The following is a 22,898-nucleotide window of genomic DNA, read 5'->3' as shown; positions in this document are numbered from 1 at the left end:
GACTAATCCAAAATTTGAAACACAGGAGGAAAGGGATGGCAAAACCAGCTTGCCTTAAGACTGAATTTCCTGTTGCCCATGAAAACATGGGAGCCATGAGGATCTTCTGTCATGACCCATGTCTGGATTATTCTCTAGCTCATTGGTCCATCTGAGCCCCAAAGTAAATGGGGTTGATTATGCAGATTGTGATAAAGGTCTGGTATTTTAAGTATATGTATTTTGTGCAATCAGGAGGGGCTTTCCCTAGGTTATGGGCATCATTTATGTCGGTGATTCCATTGTGGTGATGTCTGTTGCTTCACCTTTCTGAATTGCAACTATTTTTCATTTATCTATACATTCAGTGGTGGTTAAAATAGATTAAATAGTGAAGATTAAGGAATATTCTAATTACAGATTTTATATAGCACTATTTTAAATTGGAAGAAAAAGTAATTGAGCAAAATCAAACACAAAATTTCAGAAAGAAACCCTGCTGCTGAAGCCTCTGTCCCATCTAAGAGCTTATACTGTTCATGATACAAAATGTAGCAAGCCAGTAGGGCTTAGAACTAAAAATAATTGATTTTAAGAATTCCACATGACAGGTTATTGGATTTATTTGTCTGTAGGCTTTTTCATGATGATATGTGGAGAACAGCTAAAACAGTAACAATTCCTGTTTGTCAGATAAATGACAGTTTCAGCATAATTAACTAGAAATAGTAACATCAGTAATGTGCCTGCATACAAAAAATACCAATTCTTTTCTAATTGGTTTTGGTTTAAGGGTTTATGAGAAATGGAGAACTACTGTGAAAGTCCTGGCAGAGGAAGGGATATTCACATTTGACCACTAAGTAGGCATACTGTTGTTCCTAGTTATTCAAGTATTCTAAAAAAAATATTTTTTCCTCCTAGTAAGAGACTATTCAGTTTTTCATTTATTAATTTTGCATTTTATTGTAACTAAAATTCCTGTGTATTTTTAATTAATACCATCTGTTTTTCCACATTTCAGGGATACCACTGTCCAAAGCCTCACCCTACAACCTTCTGTAAAAGATGGTCTTATTATATATGAAGATTCACCACTGGTCAGTAGTAGCATTTGGATTTTATATTTGGAAATGTTTTTAATTTAAAATGTTGGTGATTTGATTTTTCATGGCACAGTGAGTAAGTATAGTAACAAACATTTTATTAATTTTTATTGGTCACATTTGTCACATTTGCTGTGCCAAATGTGAATAAGATTATAGTCTTCGGATTTTCCACACAAAAAAATGAGTATGGAAAATAATTTAATATTAACCTGACACATTCTAGCTGGTAGAGTGATATTTGCCTCCTTCTCCTTTGTAGCACCTCACACCTACATGCTAAGTTGGGCTCCAAACAGCTGTTGCAGCCATTCTTCAGTTCTTTCAGCTACTGAAAGTCTAGATGCAAACTGGCTTTGTACTTCTCTGTCTGCACTCCAAGTTGTTCACAGTCACTTCCCTCCCTGGCATATTTTTTTCATCCCTATCCAGGAGAACTGGAAACATTCAACTTTCTTGCCTCACCTGCCTCCTCTTTCTTCTATTGTGATTTGGTCACAGCTTATCCCTGTTCTCAGTCCCTTTCTTGTCTCACTGCTGCTCACTGAGAAATCAGTAATGCAGCTCCTTGCAGCTCCCAGCAGTGATGTTATGATTCCTTTCTCTTCTAGGTAAAAGCAGTGAAGTTCGGACATATTTTGGTAATTGATGAGGCGGACAAAGCACCAACAAATGTTACCTGTATCTTAAAAACTTTAGTAGAAAGTGGGGAAATGGTTTTGTCAGATGGAAGGCGAATTGTTGCCAGTAAGTAGAGTGAAAGTGTTTTCACCATTTACAGTAAAATGTAACATGTTACTGGTTTCCAGTTGCTCTGTAGCAACATAGACCAGTCCACATGGATAAATTGTTTGTTCCTAAGTTTACAATTAAAGAAGTTGCAGTACTTTTCTTTACTATTTTCACAATAGCCACTAAGGTGTTTTTTTTTTTAATTAGTATTCTTTTGAATACTAATTAAATTAATTTTGAATACTAATTCAAAATAATTAGTATTCAAAAGCTTCTCATTCACCATAAGAAATGAGAAATTTCAGTCCTGTCTTTCCAGATCAAATAATGTCAGACCTATATAAAATCACATTTTATTCACCATTGGCTTCACTATTTTTAGTGAAATTAAATATAAAGAAAACAGGTAGTCTCCACCCCAAGAACAGTGGATGCATTTTTATGTTTTTTCAATTAAGCCTTTTGGTTAAATTTTTTGTGAAACCAACTATAAAACTTTAAAATGAATGCTAGAAAACTCAGTTGAATGACATGTAAGAAGCTCTTGAGCCCTTCTTTTTGTAACTGTTCTTCTAATTCTAAAAAGAATGTAGTTAAATAGGAAGAATTTTTCTTGTAATTCTAAGAATTCTTTGCCTAATCTAATTATGTTCATTCATTTAGTATTGCAAAGCTTAAATATGCAAGTAATACATTTTATTTCTTTTCCAGATCATGCTCATGTAGAGGGGAGAGAAAACGTAATAGTTATTCATCCTGATTTTAGAATGATAGTTCTGGCAAATAGACCTGGATTTCCTTTCTTGGGTAATGACTTTTTTGGTACATTAGGTAAGTGATTCATATTAATTTATGATCTTTAATAGACTTGACTACTAGAATATTTATTAATTAGATTTCATGAGGAGAAGGGGCCTTATGCATATTGATACTTTGTTTCACATGAGACATTAAGACTATAATGTAAATTTATGTATCTTAATAAAAGTGCCCAAACTTGCCCTGAATGAAAAAGCTGTATGTGATCATCTGTGTTAAAACTATTTTGTTTATGGGACCTGGATGGATATTGCAAACACAAGGTTATGGAAATCTTGCTTAATGAGCATATAGAGTATACAAATACTGCAAACAAATTAACTGTAAGCTTGACACCTGACAGCTCTCTCAACTGCTCACTATTTCTTTCCCCATATCAAACAAGCCGCAGCTCGCATACTGTCCTGTTTGGTACAAGAGATGGTAGCTTGATGGATGTTTTTTTCTTTGCTTTCAATAGTAAAGGCCACTATATTTTTTGCTGCTAGCACTGTTCTACCTGCTTCTTAATCTTTATTTGCTTCTTCATGCATATGGCCTTAGTAAAATATGAGTGTTTGACAAGATATTGAATTTTTCTCAGTATCAGGTAAAGCTGTCCAAATTTCACATCAACAATTTTCATATCAACAGAAGCCTTATTTTGGAAAGCTCCTGCCTAGGTCCCAGAAATTCTGTGTGTCAGCAAAGATTCCCTAGAGCTTCATCTCACAGCAAAAACAAGAAATTAAGTTGCACAGGGGCAAGTGGTGAAGAATTCCTTCATCTCTATAGCCTACAGTTAGTCTAAGTGGGCCTCTGGCAAGGTTTAGGTATTGTTGTTACATTATGGCTAAAAACTGAATACCCTCCAGACTCCCCTGACTGTATTATCTATGTTAGCTTGGACATTTATATGCAGGAACCTTAATTTATGTGGTTTTTCCTGTTAACTTTGGCCATAATGCTTAATCTGCAAAAAATAACATACTCAAAAAAGCAGTTGCAAACACAATTCCATATTACCTGATAGTTATTTTTTTTTCAGGTAAGGTTCCCACTGAATGGACATTCTCTGTCTGAAACTCATTGGTTCTGAATTTCACCAAGCTATGTTGCCCCAAGAGAATTTATTGTTGTGTTTCTTTTTCATAGCCTAGTTTCCTTCCTTACATGGTCCCTTTACACAAAACCAATCATCCCAGTGTTACTGCTCCTGATCCACATGTCAGAGGTGTGGTTGAGTCTTTGGGGTTCTTTATTGATATTATTTTTTCCAACTTAGGGTCTCTTCTGTTTTTCTGTAGGATGTGATCATGCTTCTTCAACGTTTTGTACAACTGTTCAGAGACTTTTTATGAATAAACTCAATTTATAGATTACATGTTTGGTATCAATATAATGCAAATGTATGGAAATAATGTCTTGCGAAATTTCTTACCATACTTCAAGACAGGCAGGAAGAAAAGATAAAATAAATTAAGTCTTTCCTCTAGACCTCTTAATTGGGTTTGTATTCGGGCCTTCCTGCATTTCAAGATTTCCCTGCATTCTATGGTGTTTTGAAGGAGTTCAGAAATAGATTCTATTCAACCAGTTATGTTTTCTTAAAATCTTTTTTCTCTTATTTTTTCCTGCATTCATTTGACTTGTATTTCTTCTTGAAGTTGATTTCTCCCTCATGATATCAGCTTCATTAAAATGACAGGCAAGATCTCTCTGTTTCCAGAAACCTCAATGTTCTTTACATTGTACTTCACATTTTTCACAATTTTAGCAACTTGGTACTCAGAATTCTTTTGAATCATATCTTTTTTATTAAAGATCCAGTACTAAACTTAAAGGGGCTGTTGTGATGCTACTTCTTTATATATTATCTGACTTTGTGCTTTTTCTTTTTTTCTTTGTAGGGGACATTTTTAGTTGCCACGCTGTTGATAATCCCAAACCACAGTCAGAACTGGCAATGCTTAAACAATATGGTCCTGATGTTCCAGAGGCAATTCTGCAGAAACTGGTAGCTGCTTTTGGAGAGCTCAGGAACTTAGCTGACCAAGGAATTATTAACTACCCCTATTCAACTAGAGAAGTTGTGAACATTGTAAAACATTTACAGGTACAGTACATCGGATTTAGTTGAAAACTTGAGTTCGTCAATACTAATTTTTTAATGCCTGAAGGTTTCAGAAAGAAGATGCCACTACTGTTCATGCATTTTTATTTAATTCTTGTGAAACACTTTACATTTTGAAAGAAGCATAATATTAAAAATGCTCAGATAGTCAGAGGGTAATGATCACAGATGTATATGGGCAGATATTTATTCTGCATATTTTTATTGATAGAAAAATAACCCTGTAAATCTGTTTTTCTACTGTGTGAGAAAAAAATTTCATACTGTGAAACTGTGGGCAATGTTCATACTGGCCCTCATTATAAAACTCCATATTCAACATACAGTACTTCCAGGACAGTGCAACTGTTCATTTTATTCTGCTATAAAATTTGTAGGTTTAATATTTTCCTGTGAAAAAAACCAAAAAATTGTCTTAATGCTTTTTGAAATAGCAGTGCTCTTATTTTGTTCTGTTTGTAGTTCTAAAATTGGTAGTTTGTTAATTTATAGGCCATTTCTTGAGTTATTGAATCCTAGATATTTTTTTTAAATAGTGGAAATTAAGTTAATTAATACAAATAGAATGTAATTTCTCACAAATTTGGACCTACTGCTCCTGTGTTTTATACTGCATAGTATAGCAGGATTGCATGATAAGTTTTGTGTTTGTGGTCATGTACATATTTACACACATTCAGCCATATACACTGACATTCAGATCCTGCAGGGTGGAATTACTACTTTTAAAAATCTTCATCTAGGTTTCTGAGCAGTATAGATTGTCTGCTGTGGTCTCCAGAGTGCAAAAAGATCTCAAGACAAACTGGTGCTGTTATGTTATCAATAATATAAATAAAAAATAATGCTCTGTGACTTTGTGGTGAGGGTTAAGAAGATTCAGACTTAAAGGCTGAGGAATCCAGATAAACACATAAGCAAAGCAGTCTATTAGGATCCATTACCAGCTGCTAGGTATGTGTTTACTGAGCTGATAGAACATGTACATGCTGATCTCTAAACACACAGTTACATTCAAAATGACAGTGGAAAAATTAAGACTTGAGGAATATTTGCTGTGCTGCCGAAAAGCTAATTTTTTAGGGTGTTTGTTAAATTAACTCCTTTTTGTCTTCATACCTTTATGCTCTTCCTACCTTCCTTCCTAGCTTCTTTCCTTCATCATCTATATCCAAGTAACCTGACGTTGTACTGATTTCTGTTGGCAGCCGGTGCAGAAACATAAGACTTAATTCTTGTCTTACTTGAGTGTGAACAGCATCTAATTGGAGATTGAAAGAACTGCATTGCTAACTGTCTTAAGGGCTCTTACTGTCTGTTTCTGTCTCCTTCGCTTAAGCACATTAGTATGGTCACTTCAGCCTGGACACTGGGTGCAGTTCAGCGGTGAAGTTTCCCATCTGCTAAGCTTTTACCTCTTTCAAAGTGTAAATATCCAAATACATCTCCAACATGCAATGTCCAACATTTGATTTGTTTTGTAACATTTATTTTCAAGATCCCAGTCTCATAGCAAGAATGCAACATTTTGTTTACTGTAACTTGGTTTTCAATCTGAATAATAAAAAGACTGGGAGTAGCCAAATGTCGACAATGAATATAAACATAATGGTTATTCCAAAGTAAGAAACTTGTAGGTCTTCAGGTAGAGAAGAAAGAGGAAGGAGGGAAATGAGTCAATAAAATTGCTGGTCCTTAGGAAGGAAGGAGGGAAGTTAGTCATGTTGTTAAACAATTTCCCTTACAGTAGTTCCACAGCCCTGCTCTCTTTGTACTATTGTGTTGATGTCTTTCACATAATTTTGGAATTTTTTGCTTATGTAAAAAAAAGGTTGGATGTTTTGGAGGAAAAAATTGCTCTTGATTACTGTTGTCTGAGAGCACATCTGAGCATCAGGACTAGTCAGTTAAAATATATTGATTGCTATGGTATCAGCAAATTGTTAGGTGAATCTCTGACTCTGACTAATTGTGATTTTCAGCGTTTAGGATGCACATAGGGAGTGCAGTTCCAAGATTACCCTCCCCTAAAGACTATGCAAGTAGGGAACCTGTAGTTAAGTAATATAGTTGTAGCTGAGACATTGTGCTCAGAGCTAGGTTGCCTCTATACTAACTTTTTCTTAGGGAAAGGTTTTTTGGTGATGCTTGAGACACCAAATATTTTGAAGACCCAAAACTCCAGGCATAGAGAGAGTTCTCTAATGCAGGTACCTGACACAGTTGCTACAACTTTTTCTCCTCACATTCTGTATCAGGAATTTGGGTCTTGCAACTCTAGTTGGCAGCTGACCTGGATACAGCCTTTTTGCCTTGCTTGCCTTCAGTTTTCAGAGTGTCAAAAATCTTTATGTTAATTGTAGCTTATGGGTAAGCTCAGAAGCTCTGCCCTTGCTCTGTTGGGTTACCATAAGGTGCCTGTAACCAGGCACCTTATGACTGCTTCTATGACTGCTTCTCTGCAATCTAACATGCTGTTTTTCATGAGACCTTGGTAGATGTTAATCAGGAAAGCCACATTAGTCTAGATAAAATGGCAATAGCTTTTTTACTAACTCTTCTTTGGTTTCAGAAAGCTCAGATTTTTTCTTCTCTGTCATCTTTCTTGTTTATATCTGAGATTGCTTCCTAATAGTAGGAATTAGTATAACAGTTTTCAAGCAGTAAATGCCTAAGAAACCTTCTGGCCCTGAAGTCTACTCATCATAAGGTTTCAATGCCTATTCAGTAAGCTTTTGTGGTAAGATAGTGTCTTTTTTTTTTTTTTTTTTTTTTTTAATGTTCAGCCTAATCTCAAAAGGAAACTAGACATATCAAATAACAGTTTATATCCCCTTCTCATTTGCTGCCTAATAACCTTTTGCCCTTTTGGCTAATCACAATGGATCTCAGTTATCAATTTTTAAAGATAATTAGGTTTCTGCTGGTTTAATCAAAGTCAGTGGCTATGTGACAGAGAGGAACTGATTGAAATGGCAGGGGGAGAATTCAGCTGTTTCGTTTGGCAGTCAATGATGCCCACTAAAGACATGAGTACTGGTTAATCCATTAGTATGTCTGTCACTCAGGATGAGCCATAGACATGGGCTTCTGGCCCTGCTGAAGGACAGCTGAGGAGGCACAGAGAGAGCTGGCTACATTCAGCAAAAGGACATAGGGGTGGGTGCAGGGGAAAACCAAGAGCACAGGGGGACGAACAGATATCTGAAGGCACCAAGATACATAGGAAGTGAGCATTAGTGAGAACATAAGGTAGAAGTCTAAAACAAAAAGTCTGGACTCATTACAGACTGAATACCAGATAATTTATCACTTTTTTTTCAGGGCAGGAGTAGAAGTACAGTAGACCTCAAGCAATTCTTGATTTCTACTGGAAATTGCAATTTTGCATATAGATTTTACACAGACTGTAGCAATACGTATCCTCATGGAATGTTAGATCAAAAAAAAATATGGCTTTTTCACCAAGGCAAATTCTGTATCAAATAAAGCATACAATACATAAATAAAAATATAAAATTTTTGAAGGCAAAAAACTATGTTATGTACTATTTTAAGGAATTGCCAAGAATCTAAGTTGTGAAAATAATCTAAGGTACACACAGAGGTGTTAGTTATAAGGGGAAGAATAAGTGAATGACAACTAGACAGACTTATAAGAGATCAATCTTTTCTCTAGTAATCTCATTTTAAAAATCAATAGAAACCAAATGACTTTTTTTTAGATGTTCAATTCAAGCCCCAAACATTCAACCTTTTTTTTTTTTGTCATCTTGTATTTTTGTTTTTTCCCTTTAAGTAAACTGCCATTTGCTTTCTTCAGTAAGTTGTCCAAGCAGTTATTAAAGAGAGCTTGGATTTGTTCTGGTTGAAACAGGGGAGTTGTGATTGTTTTTTAATTTCTGAAGTAGAGGACCTTTGTACAAGTGGCTTGTGTTCCCAGAAGCCATCTGTTGTACCTCAGGAAATTTTTTATTATGTCCTGCTGACACAAGAGGCATGGAAGTGTTGAGGCAATTCATTGCAGAAAAGTGTATTGATGACAAAAGTTATGCAGTGATTCAGAAAACTGCAAACATACTTGGAGACTTCTAGGGAAAACTGGATATTATTTGAAGTACTTGACCAAGGTTTCTGCAGTACCTAGTGCAGGGAGGTAAAAGCATAGTTCATGAGTGAATTAGATAGCTTGGTGCCAGTGTGTTGGTTGTGTTTTGCACTGAGAAGAACAGAGAAAATGCAGTATTCATCATATAAATGTTGTTTCAGAATGATTCTCTATTTTTGACTCCAAGGTACAATTAAAAATATAGAAGTTAGCTACTAAACATTATCACAAAATTTTCAATTCACCTTACATATGAAATGTTTATACATTGTTTACTTAGAAAAGATGATGGGAGAATGGGTTTAGTACCTGTTTCATTGTACTTGTTACTTTGTTAGAACTGGACATTGTAACAAGGATGGCACAGGCTGTATGACAATTTATATTATCTCACAATAACTTGTATCTTGCTAAGTTGTAATGATGCAGAACTTCTAATAGGCCCGTCATAGACAGGTTTAAAAAGCAGAACACATTTTAACATGCTTTTATGGCAACACTAGTACTGAAATTTTCTGTGCCATGTACGCTACAGATAAAAAAAGGTTTGTACAAGCTTAATTTAGCAGTGGTATTCTAGTCTATCACAGCGTCTAGCTAATTTTAGTATTGCTCGTGTCACAGGTATTTTATTTTTGAGATTAGATATTTATAAAGTTGGGAAAATATTAAACTCCTAATGCTGATAATTGATTAAGGATATAGGTCAAAACATTTCTGAAATTCTTCTATATTCTTCTGTTTCAATTTTTAATCAAGATTCAAATATCTTTATTTTTAATACATTTATAAACTTCTCTGACACTTAAGCCTGTTTTTCAAGTTCTCCTGTACCAGCCTAGCTCACTAATGGGCAAAAAAACAATTAGGACTACAACTTCCTAAAATACCTCTCCACAAGTTTATGTTCATCACTGTAAATGTGCCATACTGAGATGGAAGTGTCTAGGTCCTTGTCTGAAAAATAGAGTATATGAATGAAAGGCCTGTGGAGAAAAAGTGAGAGATTTTTAAATAGAAAGATTCTCACTCCCATCTCTTGCCAAAAAAAGGATAAAATTAATCAGTTAAGCAGTAAAGTTCTAGAATATACAGCAAGTTTGTAATTATTTTTTTTTTAATTCTTTATTTTTAGTGTGCTTCATTTACATTTATAGTGGGCTAACCCTGGCTGGATGCCAGGTGCCCACCAAATCTATTCTGTTGCTCCCCTCCTCAGCTGGGAAGAGAAAATATAATGAAATGCCTGTAGATCAAGATAAAAGCAGGGAAAAATCACTCACTAATTACTGTCACAGGTAAAACACACTTGACTTGACGAAATTAGTTTAATTTATAGCAAATCAAATCAGAGTAGGAAGATAAGAAATAAATACAGATCTTAATACACCTTCCCCCTACTCCTCCCTTATTCCAAAGTTCAACTTCACTCCTGGCTTTCTCTACCTCCTCCCTTTCAGCAGCACAAGAGGATGGGGAATGGGAGCTGTGATCAGTTCTCCACATGTTATCTCTGCCACCACTTTCTCCTCAGAGGGAGGACTCCTCACTGACTTCCCCTGCTCCAGTGTGGGGGCCCTCCCATAGGAGACAGTCTTCCATGAGCTTCTCTACTGTGAGTCCTTCCCACTGGCTGCAGTTCTGCAGGAACTGCTCCAGACTGGGGCCCTTCTACAGGGTCACAAATTATGTCATCCAGCAAACCTGGTCCAGCATGGGCTCCTCTCCCACAGGGCCACAAGTCCTGCCAGGAGCCTGCTCCAGAGTGGACTTCTCACAGAGGTCACAGCCTCCTTTTGGCATATAACTACTCCAGCTTGGGGTCCTCCACCTCAGTGGCTCTCTTAATCAATGACATCAGTTTCTCTGAGTGGTTTTGTGATACTAAAAATCCTTCATTTCTCTTATTTTAACTCATAGAATCCTAGAATAGTTTTGGCTAGAAAGCACCTAAAAGATATTCTAGTTTTTACCCTGCTGTTGTGGGACAGGACACCTTTCTCTCTAGACTAGGTTGCTCAAAGCCCCATCCAACCTGTCCTTGAGCACTTCAGGAGCAGGCCATCCACAACTTCTCTGGGCAACCTATGCCAGTGACTCACCACCCTTAGTAATCCATTTCTTCCTAATACCTCATCTAAGTCTACCCTTTTCCTATTTAAAGCCATTCCCCCTTGTCCTATCACTATGTGCCCTTCCAGTCCCTCTCCACCTCTCTTATAACCCCTTTTAGGTACTGGAAAGTGTTATAAGGTCTCCATTGTGTTTTCTCCAGGCTGAGTAACTCTCTCAGCCTGTCTTCACAGGAGAGGTGCTCCAGCTGTCTCATCATCTTTGACGCCCTCCTATGGACTCAATCCAGCAAGTCCGTGTCTTTCTTATTTTGGGAACCCCAGAGCTGGATGCAGCACTGCAGGTGGAGTCTCACCAGAGCCGAGCAGAGGAGCAGAATCCCCTCACTCGCCCTGTGCTGCATTCAGTGCAGACCAGGACACATTTGGCTTTCTGAAAGTGCACATTGCCAGGTCACATCCAATTTCTCACCTTCCAGCACTCCCCAGTCCTTGTCAGAGCTGCTCTCGATCTGTTAATCCCCCAGCCTGTGCTGATACCAGTGGTTACCCCAACCCAGGTGCAGGACAATGTACACAGCCTTGTTGAGCCTCATGAAACTCCTGTGATCCCACTTCTGCACCTGTCTAGGTCCCTCTGGACAGCATTCCATCCCACAAGCATGTTAGCTATATCAGTCAGCTTGGTGTCATCTGCAAATTTTCTGAGAGTGCACTCAATCCCACTATGTCACTGATGAAGATAATAAACAGTCCTGGTACCAATACAGACCACCATAGATGTTTGTGACAAACATTTGTCACACATCTGCTTTGGGACCTTGAGCCATTGACCACTACCCTCTAGATGCAACCATCCAACCATTTAATTCTTCATTCAGAATAATCAATCCATTACAGTAACAAAACTTTAATTTCTGCTAAAGATACTAATGAAAGTCTGATAAATGTTTGGGATTTTTAAATAGACATAGCGCATCTCTAAGGAAAAAAACATTGTGACTCTTAAGTGAATTTCTGTGTCTACTAAAATTCATCATGACCTAAAATAGTTTTTCTTAACCAAGCAGTGTATTATCTGCTTCTCAATATTAAATATTTAGAGTCAGAATTCTTAAATTAATTGTATGAGTGAATTATATGAATGTGTGTCTTTCTATCAGATCTTCGTGGTTTACAGAAAGCAAATTTTAAGAATACAGGCTAGTATTAATTATATTCTCCAATTATTACACCATCTTGTGTGTATAATGAAAGCAATTCCTTAAACCATTAATGATGTTTAGTGTTAAATAATTGTCACATGCTTTTTTTTGTTTAAATCAAGTTTAGTGTCAATAATTTCATTCTGACTTGGAATTATGTCCTGGAAATGAAAAGTAAAGAGTACTTCAGAACTTGTCTGTCAAAGTTAATGTTACAATTGTTCATTTTAGGAGTATATAATGATGTGCTGTGACTTAATAGATAGTCACTAAAAGAAATTTGTCGCTCTGTTTCTTTACAGAAATTTCCATCTGAAGGACTCGCAAATGTTGTTCGAAATGTATTTGACTTTGACTCCTACAACAATGAAATGCGTGAAATTTTATACAACACTTTGCACAAATACGGGATACCTATTGGAGCAAAACCAACCAATGTACAGCTGGCCAAGGAGTAAGAATAACATAAGATATATATTAAGAAGACATATTTCTCATGATCACTTTAAAAGTGTACTATCTTGTTGCTAATTGATTTGAAAACAACCTGAAATTCTGGGAAGTCAATCCTCCACTGATTCAAATTTATAATCTTACAAATAAGTTACAACAATATGCATTACTTCATGATCAAGTATTTGCTTATTATTAATATTTAATCTATAACATCCATGTACATATTAATAGCTTGTAAGGTAAACAGGTATATCTTAATAAAGGGAAATACTTGTTTCTTCTCCTGTGTTTTTAATTCAATTGCAATACACTTCTGTCCTGTTACTTACCACCTAAGTCTGCAGAAAAAAAAGTTGTCATTGCTGGGTTTTGTCTTTGATGCTCACAGAGAGCTCTACAAAAGTATTTCTCCTGAATGGAGCAGTGCATGTAAGCTCCAAGAGCAACTTTTTTATGTGTCTGTAAAAAAATGTTGTTCTTTAATTATACTACTACTTAACATATTACATCTTATACTTCTTTTGCAGAGGTTAGAATCAAACCAGCTGCATTATGTAGTAATGCCCTCCCATCTTCATGCCACCCCCGACTCTCTGAAGGGGCCTTACCAGAAAGCTGGAGAGATACTTTTTGCAAGGGCCTTTATTGACAGAACAAGGGGGAATGGCTTTAAACTGAAAGAGGGTATGTTTAGATCAGATATTAGGAAGAAATTCTTTACTGTGAGGGTGGTGAGTCACTGGAACAGGTCGCTCAGAGAAGTTGTGGATGCCCCCTCCCTGCAAGTGTTCAAGGCCACTGCAAGTGTTGGGCAGGGATTTGAGCAGCCTGGTCTAGTGGAAGGTGTCCCTTCCCATGGCAGGGGACGTTGAAAGCAGATGATTGTTAAGGTCCTTTACAGCCCAAACTATTATATGATTCTGTGAAACAAATGTAATACATTCTTCCAAAATTCACAGAAAACAGGCTTAAGTAGATCATATTAAAAAACAATTAGAAAACTTACTCTGTCTTGAGCTCTAATACATAATTTATTTATGAAGAAACAAATATTTCCCTTTCATGGAGAAAGCTTTATAGGTATATGGAAAATTGAATTTGCCACATGACATACATACTTTATATTTGCTAAGGAGGGACTGATTTTTTTGGCATGATGTATTTATTGATGGTGATTCTGGTGCTGGTGAGTGAACACTGGAACAAATTGCCCAGAGAGATTGTGGAGTGTCTCTTACTGGAGATATTCAGGAATCTTTGGATGCAACCCAGTGCCATGTGTTCCGAGTGACCCTGCTTGAGCAGGGAGGTTGGAGCAGGTGACCACTGTGGTCCTTTGCAGCCTCACACTGTGGTGTTGTATGTCCATGTGTAGGTTTCTCCTGCTGCAGCACCACTGTTATCATATCTAATACCCTACATATAATTATTAAAACATATTGGCAGAGTGGTGCCTGTGGTGGACCTTTTAATTTTGATGATAGGACTATTACATGCCTGGGGAGCCAGTACCTGAACAATGACAAATTCTTTCAAATTGACAGAACGCACTTGAAATTCTTGCCATAATTTCTTTGCTGAACATCACTTGGTAATTTCTATTTTAATGAATCACAATGTTTGTCACAGTTTTTGAGAAATTTGGTCTTTGTATAATTTTAGAAGTATTAGATGTGGGAGAGGATTCTTTAGTAATGAGACAATCAGAGATTTAGGAAACATAACAGAAAGATTGCTATAATTGGGGATTGCTCAGTCTAGAAGTGAGAAGATAAAAGAAAAATTTAATGATTAATTATTGAATTAAAGATAATCAGCTGATCATTTTGAATTAATCACTGAGGTTTTCTAGGACATGTTACACCAAGAATGACAGACTTACAAGATCCCCGCAAGATGCTCATCAAAAACTTCACTAGACAGGCAGCTGTGAGCATCTAATTTGTACACTGAAGGCCCAGGGGAGGAGCAACTACAGGAGCAGTTCACACACAGCCGATAAAAACAACTTTTTCTTTGATCTCACTGTGCTGGGCTGAGCACTTGGCTTTGACGATCTGTCCAACCTACCTGTCTTGGTCTCAATCCCTCACTCTCATCCACTACAGCTGGCATTTCAGGTTCTTACCCCCTCCATTGTAAGACAGCCTTGATTTTGATCGTGAGTTTCACTCCTATGAAACTTGTAAGCCACAGGTAGATCACCTTGAATTACAGGCACATCTTTCATGTTTAGGCACAGTTGATTCTGCCTTGAGGTTAAAGAACATTGAGATAATCTCTCCAAATCTGTTCCAGCCCATATTGCAATCTCCCTTGATGGACAGACACATTGAGGTAATTGGGTCTATGATGTTTGGACTGCTGCAAGAACGATACTGGAGTACTGATCTCTCTATTGTTATCCATGAATCTGAGAATTGTGATAATGGTGTTAATCTAGTCTGGCCCACTTCCTTCAGAAAATATGCAGGTTATTCTAAAACCTTATCTCATTTTCTCATGATTCATGCCTGAAGACCTTCAGAGATGTTCTATAACCACCCAAGGCAAGTCAGTCTTGTTTCTAAATAGCCTTGGCACTAGAAAGTCACCTCTCAATCTTCCCTGTTTTAAAGGCCTCTGCTTGGTTTTACTTTTCTTTTATGCTCCTTGTCTTCACTTGATGTGTGTCTGTCATTAAGTACTGGGTGTGAAACTGGTCAAGTTCATTTTTGCTGAAGCCAAGTACAGTAGTATGAGAGTATAGAATAGAAATGTATTGACATTTTAAAAGACAAGTATGTTTGTATTTCATGCAATATTTAACTCATCTCTGGTTTTCTAAACATAAATCTCCACATTCTTTTTGCAAAACCCTCCATAGTACTTACCCCCTCTTCGCTTTATGTGATCAACTTTCTTCATGCTTACATTTTTCTTACTGTATTGAGTTTTTTCAGATTGGTTTTATGACATGTCAAGATCACTTTCTGTTTTAAGCTAGTTTTCCTATCTGCATCTAGGCTCTCACAAGCAATCTGAAGGTGTGATTTCTAGGTGTGATTTCTATGTTGTTCTAGCGACAGCAGCATATACTCACAGATGACTTCTGTTCCCCAGTCTTTTTTCGGTAGACTTTAAAGACTTACTAGCTATCATAATAAATTGCTCAGCACTTCTATTAAGTAACATGAAAACTGGAGTAACAGTCCAAACCAATTCTTCCTGAGAACGTTAGTCATACAATAGTAAAATTGTTGTATAAGAATACAAACCCTGAACAATCAAATTTTGCAATACAGAAGCATTTCTAGGAGATTATAGGGCAGGAAAATTGTTATAGTGAAATGCTGACTCCTTTACACAGGTGCTGTCTGGCATGTCTTGCATCAAACGATTTGTGAATTCTTATTTTAATAAGCTTTGGAGAAGTCTGTCGCCTATTACTGAATCAAAAAGAAAACTTGCATAAATCAGAATTATTTAAATTGCTGCTGCAACATAACTGCTGTAAATCTAGAAAAAAAAAACAAAACATGAGAGACACAAGCAACACACTAAAATACAGGGTCTCAATAGAAGAATTATTTAGGTATGTATCCAGCTGAAATTGTGAAATCCAGGGGAAATTGAACAGATGCTTGCAGTGACCCTTACAGGAATTTTAGATTAAATTCTGGAATTAATACACCTAATCTTAGAAGAGAAGATTAGAAAGGTCTGTAATTACCATTTACAGACAGATTCTTGCAATAGTTGTTTTTTCAAGACAGAAATTAATTTGTTGATACTAATTTATTTATTAGCAAAATGAATATAATTTATTAGACTTATAAAGGAATGCTTTACTTGGTCTTTTTGCTTTTGTCAGCTGTCACTTTTTCCAGGCAGGATAACCATTCTTCAAGGCAGACATGTTCAGTATTGTCAGGTGTTAAAATACTGTCTGTCTCTCCTGGTACCACCTGTTCACTAGTTTATAATTTTTATCAGTATTGTATGTAATTGTCTCATAGATGGATTGTCTATGCTGGTTTGACGAGACATAATAGGTAAAATGAATTATTCATGGTACTAACTTATTATCTTTCTTTATGTGTACAATTCTATTTTGTTTTTCCCATTGACATCTGTTATGTCATGTTTTTCTACATTTGTGTTAATCTGCCATTTTGGTGCACAGTTCAGACCATCTGCAATTTCTAGGTAAAATAGCATTTAATCCTAATTCTGACATTTATCCTTGATGAAATTGCCATTCGCTATCTTTCCTTCTGTCACTATTCACTTCCAGGTGTTTCCTATAAATTCAATATTTGTTTTGTATGAACGGGATTTTTTTATATTTAATGTAAATATGTAAATTTTAACAGCTTTGTTTTTCTCTTGGGGCTGTTCTTTCCTCTGGGATTTTTTTCCCCCAGGTAATCTGTAGTTAATTATTGGATATGTCTTATGTCATCCCTTGCCAGCCCAACCTCCAACTGTGTGTTGGAGGGCCAGCTGAGGAAGGGGAATTGTCAGGGAGCAGAAGTTTTAACATACAACTGTTCTGAATGTCTACTTTAGAATGTCTACTGAATGTCTTCAAATCAAAATATGTTTGGATAAATCATGGAGAACTGGTTGGCAAGGAATTCTCCTGATTTCAAGCTGTATCTTACTTAAGTCCAAAAAGGTTACGTGGGATGGAAATATTTTCAGCTAGATGGAGCACAGGCTGTTACTGGAGGCCTTGAATAATACATTCTGTGCCAGCACTGAGCTGGTTTACAAGATCGTATATTAAGCAGCTTTGTTGTATGTCATAGTTCATCTCCCCAGCTGTACTAATACGATGCCTGAGAGTGAAGAATTTGCTTTCGGTGGAGCTGCAGTTTTACAGCATTCATATCCATCTTCTAGTATGTTCTCTGAAAGCTAAACAAATAACTTTATAAAGCAGATTCTGTTGACTTTTTTAACACAGTTGTTTGGTGATTTAGGTTTTTTGTTGTTTGATAATTTTTTTAAAATACCCTAAAATGAATTTATTTTCTTAAATAAAAAATATAAAATGGAAAGAAATGTGTTCTGTAGGTGTTACTTTGAAAACTTTTCTAGCAGCACAAGAGAATTATGTTTTGACAGATCATTTCCCCTTTGATGGATGTGCGTGCAGAAATTCAGGCTAAAAAGTAATTTCTTGTGGAATTGCCCCATCAGCTGTAGGTCTCATGCAATCACTTTTCTGAACCCTGCCTATATATGCATTTCATGGACAGCAGTAATCATGTAGAATACCGGGACCTAAAATGAAGGGTGAATAAACATAAAAACAATTTTGAATTTTCTTTAAGAAACCGGCTTTGACGCATCCATAATCAAAGAGCTGATCAGGAATAATTCCTTAGAAATTGCTCTTAAATCTTGGATTTCTTACAAGATTAATGCAGTTTACCTGTAGCATTTCTGTTCTAGAAACCCTTCTAGCTTTTGATGAAGGCAAAAGTTATGGATTACTCTTTACACCCCAGATTGGAGAGACCAGTGAAGTTTTAGTACCATTCTTACTCCACCACTGCACCTTTTATACCTATCAGATCTCTTTGCCTTGCAGATTTTTGCCAGTGTTGACATTTCCATGTATTCTATCTGCCTTTTATTTAAATGATATTTGGTTAATTAATTTGAACTACAGCCATGTGGTATGAGCATCTAGTGAAGTTTTTGCCAGTCTTGTCACTTCCAGTTATTTTCAAAATTTGCTTGTTATAATTATAAGTCCTGGGAAAAGAAGGTAGTCTCCTTACTTTGATGTATATCATACATATTCACTACAGGAAGGCTGTTAAGATGTATACACGTTTCTAGTGTGGATATGTTGTTCCAGTTGTTCTGCACCCTCACTCCCTCCTGAAAGTCATTCAGGAAGCAGACTGATTTTAAGACATTAATACCACCAGCTTCTTCAATACTCTTAGTCTTTCTTAGATGAGATTTACACAAGAGAGCAGTGGGACAGCAAAGAAAAAAAATTGCCAGGCCCTGGAAGAATGAGATCCCTATTACTCTTGACAAAGAGCTTTGTATTGTGAACTCTGCTTTCTGCATTATTCTGAAATTCGGATCTACATTTCCCTACTCTTTGCTATTTATGATGACTAGCTCTGCTGCCTCAGAGAAGCTAAATCATTCAGAAACAGGGAAAAGAACAAAACCTCAAAAATCTAGTAGAAAGAAATCAGTTTTCCTGAGGGAAGAGAGGAACTATTAGCAAAGAAAATCTCCAGAAAGCTGAAACAGAGTGGAAATGTTTATTTGGGAATGAAATCCGCAATTCTGTTGCTATAAAAAGCAGGGTATTTGGTTAGAGGTGGTTATTGACATATGTTTTGTTTCAAATGTTAATAGTTATTCATGATCATTAGTAAAGTTCTTGATTTCTAAGATGTTGTCCATGGGAGTAATGTGTAAGGAATTAAAACTAAAGTCCAAATCCTTGTGAGAGCTGATGTTCCACTGAGCTAATGGGAAATAGCAATTGCTGGTTATAGTCATATCAGAGATTATGCTACTCAGAGTCATAGAGCAAGAAGAATTCTCCAGGGTTTTTATGCACACAAGACAGCTTGTGGCTCAAGATATAAACAATGCTTTGCCAGCAAATCATTTAGAAACCCAAATGGAAGCCTGAAGTAAAATTCTATTTCATAGACATCTAAACTGACATTTAGTCTGGTGGCTTGATTATTTGACTGTTTCTCTGATTACATTAATAAATGTATCTAAGAATTTTGTATATGTTGAAATACTACATCATGAATGTTTTTTTTCTAATGGTGTTGAATGTTGTCATTTGCCATGTAAAAACACAATCACATGTACTTGGGGTTTTTTTGTTTTGTTTTTTTAATCTGGCTTAATTTCTCTTCTTCACTTGGGAAGAATTTTGGCTATACTAGCTAGGTGTAAGAATGGAAAAATGCATAATGAAGTGAGGAAAAATGCAAAATTAATCACTCTGCAAACATTGATATCTATTGATATTTTTAGTCAGGCAGCAAACAGGCAATGAAGACTCTCCTGATTCTTTGTGAGAGGGAATTAATGAGATACTCTTTCCACATTACATGCCCCAGTGGCACATTGCTGGCAGCTGGCCATTTATTTATCTGTGAGCATCAATGATCAATAGCATCCAAACCATTTTCTGTTTGCAAAACAATGTCTTTGACTGGCATGGCAGATGGTCCAAAGACAGAATTGAGGCTGAGTGAATACCTGCAACTTCTGGCTTCTGGTTGCTTGAGGATTGGTATCAATATACCATTAAGAAATGGATGAGTAGCATAAATTAAGGGATATCTGTATTCATCCCCTGACTTTTCCCCTAAGTTCTTAGGGGGAAAATAAAATAAAACTAATATTCTCTAAGTTTTATATATAGTCCAAGTGATTTTTTTTTTATTTGTGATCCCTTCTTATTCTGAAAATAATATAGAGAAGAAATTAAACAAACCTCTAACATCTAAAAGTGCCAGGTTGGTTGGTGAGGAGAAGGAAAATAATTGTAACAGTAGGAACAGGCATCATCATATAGGACAGAAGAGACCAAGCAGATACTTTTAACAAACAGTCTGAGAGAGCTTCCTTAAAATAGACTTTGAAGATATTTATAGAAACTGGGAGAAGGAATGTCTTCTATTCTCTTGCCAATTCCTGTAGCTGTGGAATAATGTGCAACAGCATGTAACACAGAATGCTGTTTTGATAGGAGATCTCTTTAGGAGTGACTGGTCCCAAAAAAGAGAAGCCAGCAGTTATGAGTTCGTTAGCTTGAAGGTATCTGTGCCAATTAATGAAGTCAAACTGCTTTCAGTGGCTATAAATCACTTCAGCGGAAAGAAAGAAAATAGAAAAGGAAGAAAGAAAGGAAGAAAGAAAGAAAGAAAGAAAGAAAGAAAGAAAGAAAGAAAGAAAGAAAGAAAGATTGCACTGTCTGTATTTTGCTGTGACACTACATTGTCACACATCAGCATTTTCTTTTCCTGTGTAAATGAGTTTTGCTGTGGTCCATATATTTCTTCCTTAGATAAAAGATACAGAAATGAAGAAATTAGACCAAGGCAAGCAAATGTGACTTTTGAAGACATCCCTGTCCTTTTGTAGACTGTACTGGCCAGAAGACAAAGGGATACTCTCATGTCTGTATTCCTTTGCCTTTTTTAATGTGAGCAATAGTGAAATAAACAGAAATAATTTGCAACTTTCATTGTATGGTTAATGAGCCACAATGTTTACTGTGCTTATTCCGCTGGTCTTTTGGAAGAGTGAGCTACTGACAGGAGTTCATTTAAGGGCTTCTGACACAACCTGACCCAAATAAAGAAAAGCAAGAGATGGTCTGGATATATCTGACAATTCAGGCTGGAAAAATTTTCCTTTTGAGGCCATATTATGTATATTGCTTCTTCTTTTATGATACTGCTTAGATTGTACCTATTATTAGTCCAGAAGGCTACATTTTTTGTTATTTAAAAATGTAAAAATGAATTAAATATTTTAGCAAGGAAATACTTTCTACAAGAGAGTCTTCAGATATATTTTGTTGGAAAAATGCAGTTGTCTAAATTATTTATTCCATAACACCTACTGGTTAATAAATGTAAAAATTCATTTGTTCCTACCTTATTTGACAGACTGCCATTGCCAGATCATAAGTTTATGGGCTACTGGAAGGTTGATCAGCCAGGAAATGCACAAAAAAAAATGCTGTGTCCATCAGAAACTCAAAAAATAGATGTAAAGGTTTGTCTTTTAAATTATTTTTTTATTCATATAATACTGGTTTTATGTATTGGGTTGTGATGAATCTAAAATGTGATTAATTTCTTCAGGAACAAGAGTGTATACAAGGCATGGTATTTTCCTTGTATATCTTGTGTTTCATCAGTACATGATATCTCCTCATGCTACTAAGTGATATTGGTTCCAAACCATGAAAAGACTAAGGAGGAGAGGCATGAGGTTTCTATATTGTAAAGGAAATGAGAGTGTGGATATTCAGAAAGTTTATAGAAAAAGGCATTTCCTTTTCCCTTTAATTTGTTTATAATAAATATAAAATTACTTCGTAGTTTATTTATTGTTAATAGTATTACAGCATTAAGAAGATTTCTGTATTTTCATAAAGAATGGGGAGTGGTATATTTTAGGAAGCCCTTATGGTTATTATTTGTTTTAGGGCCCTGTGTACTTAAATATTCAAGGCTTTCCACTGGAGCGACATGAAGCCAGGTCCATCAGTTTCACGGAGGAACTTGCTTTTTGGACACTGCCTCTAGATGAAATTAACTTAGTTTGTGATGTCACAGTAACAAAAGGTACAGTAAGAAAAGCTACTGACTTTTGTAATGATCTGCAACGTTACAAAGAGGTGAGATGTCCTGGAGATGAGGAAGGACTGGGCTGTTGACTGCGTAAGTGCTTGCCAGTAGCCAGTGGCAGAATATAAAAGGGCAATATGAGGGATTTCAAGTGTAATAAGAACACTCCAGTGCATTTACAGTAGTGTATGTTTCTAGATATGCTTGCTTATCTAGTTAACAGTATAGGAATAATACTAGGAATTGTAATATGAGAATAAAAAATATAGAGTATGGGAATGCACTATAGGAATAATAACTTACCTTTTACACTATTTTTTTTATAGTACGTGAAATACAGAAATAATCCGCTGAAATCGGTGCATAATTTCACTGAGTCATTGTGGTCATTGTAAGGATATGCATTCTTTCTCAAACTAAGAAAATGATGTGTAATTAAAATAGAACACAGCCACAAAATTGCGAGTTCGTTAAATTTGTGTGTCCAACACTGCATTACTTGAGAAAACCAATTCTTTAACTTTTCCTCTCTTGAGGAAAAGTTAAAAAAAAACTCTGAACTCCATACAGGGGGCTAGTAAGCTCTCATCACATTTTGGTCAGATAAAACAATCCTTCCAGGCCTGGAATCAAGGTCACCCTCACAGCCTCAGGCCCTGGAAAGTGTACGGGGGGGAGCAAACTGGGGGAATATGACTTCCTTCTCTGAAGCTGTAATTGGACAATTAACCTCTGATATGCAAATAGACAAAGCATATCTGCCCAAAAAACTTGTGATCACTGTCCATCTTGGGTGTTGCCTCTGTAAGGCTTTTGCACTGCCCAAGGTGTATCTGTTAAAGACCTTTAATAAATACTTGCTTTATTCTCTAACTCTGTCAATCCTCTGTTCTAGGTAGCCATTCCAAGGCAACAGTCTAAACATCACTATGTATTAGATACAGGTATTGAATGTTCA

General features: G+C 36.2%; 1 protein-coding gene across 3 annotated transcripts in view; it reads left to right on the top strand.

Annotated features, from left to right (window-relative positions):
• Positions 1 to 22,898, top strand: part of VWA8 (von Willebrand factor A domain containing 8) — a 181,476-nt gene that overhangs the window by 97,776 nt on the left and 60,802 nt on the right. For all 3 annotated transcript variants that reach the window (XM_030272011.4, XM_072928692.1, XM_072928700.1), the window contains 7 exons: positions 1,004 to 1,079; positions 1,697 to 1,832; positions 2,529 to 2,648; positions 4,526 to 4,731; positions 12,437 to 12,588; positions 21,254 to 21,362; positions 21,799 to 21,937. In XM_030272011.4, the coding sequence (XP_030127871.4) occupies positions 1,004 to 1,079; positions 1,697 to 1,832; positions 2,529 to 2,648; positions 4,526 to 4,731; positions 12,437 to 12,588; positions 21,254 to 21,362; positions 21,799 to 21,937 (938 nt within the window). The remainder of the gene's footprint in view (positions 1 to 1,003; positions 1,080 to 1,696; positions 1,833 to 2,528; positions 2,649 to 4,525; positions 4,732 to 12,436; positions 12,589 to 21,253; positions 21,363 to 21,798; positions 21,938 to 22,898) is intronic.

Source organism: Taeniopygia guttata, chromosome 1 (genome assembly GCF_048771995.1).
Source record: "Taeniopygia guttata chromosome 1, bTaeGut7.mat, whole genome shotgun sequence".
NCBI lineage: Eukaryota > Metazoa > Chordata > Aves > Passeriformes > Estrildidae > Taeniopygia > Taeniopygia guttata.
The sequence above is the reverse complement of the archived record's forward strand: the minus strand, read 5'-3'. Positions and strand labels throughout refer to the sequence as shown.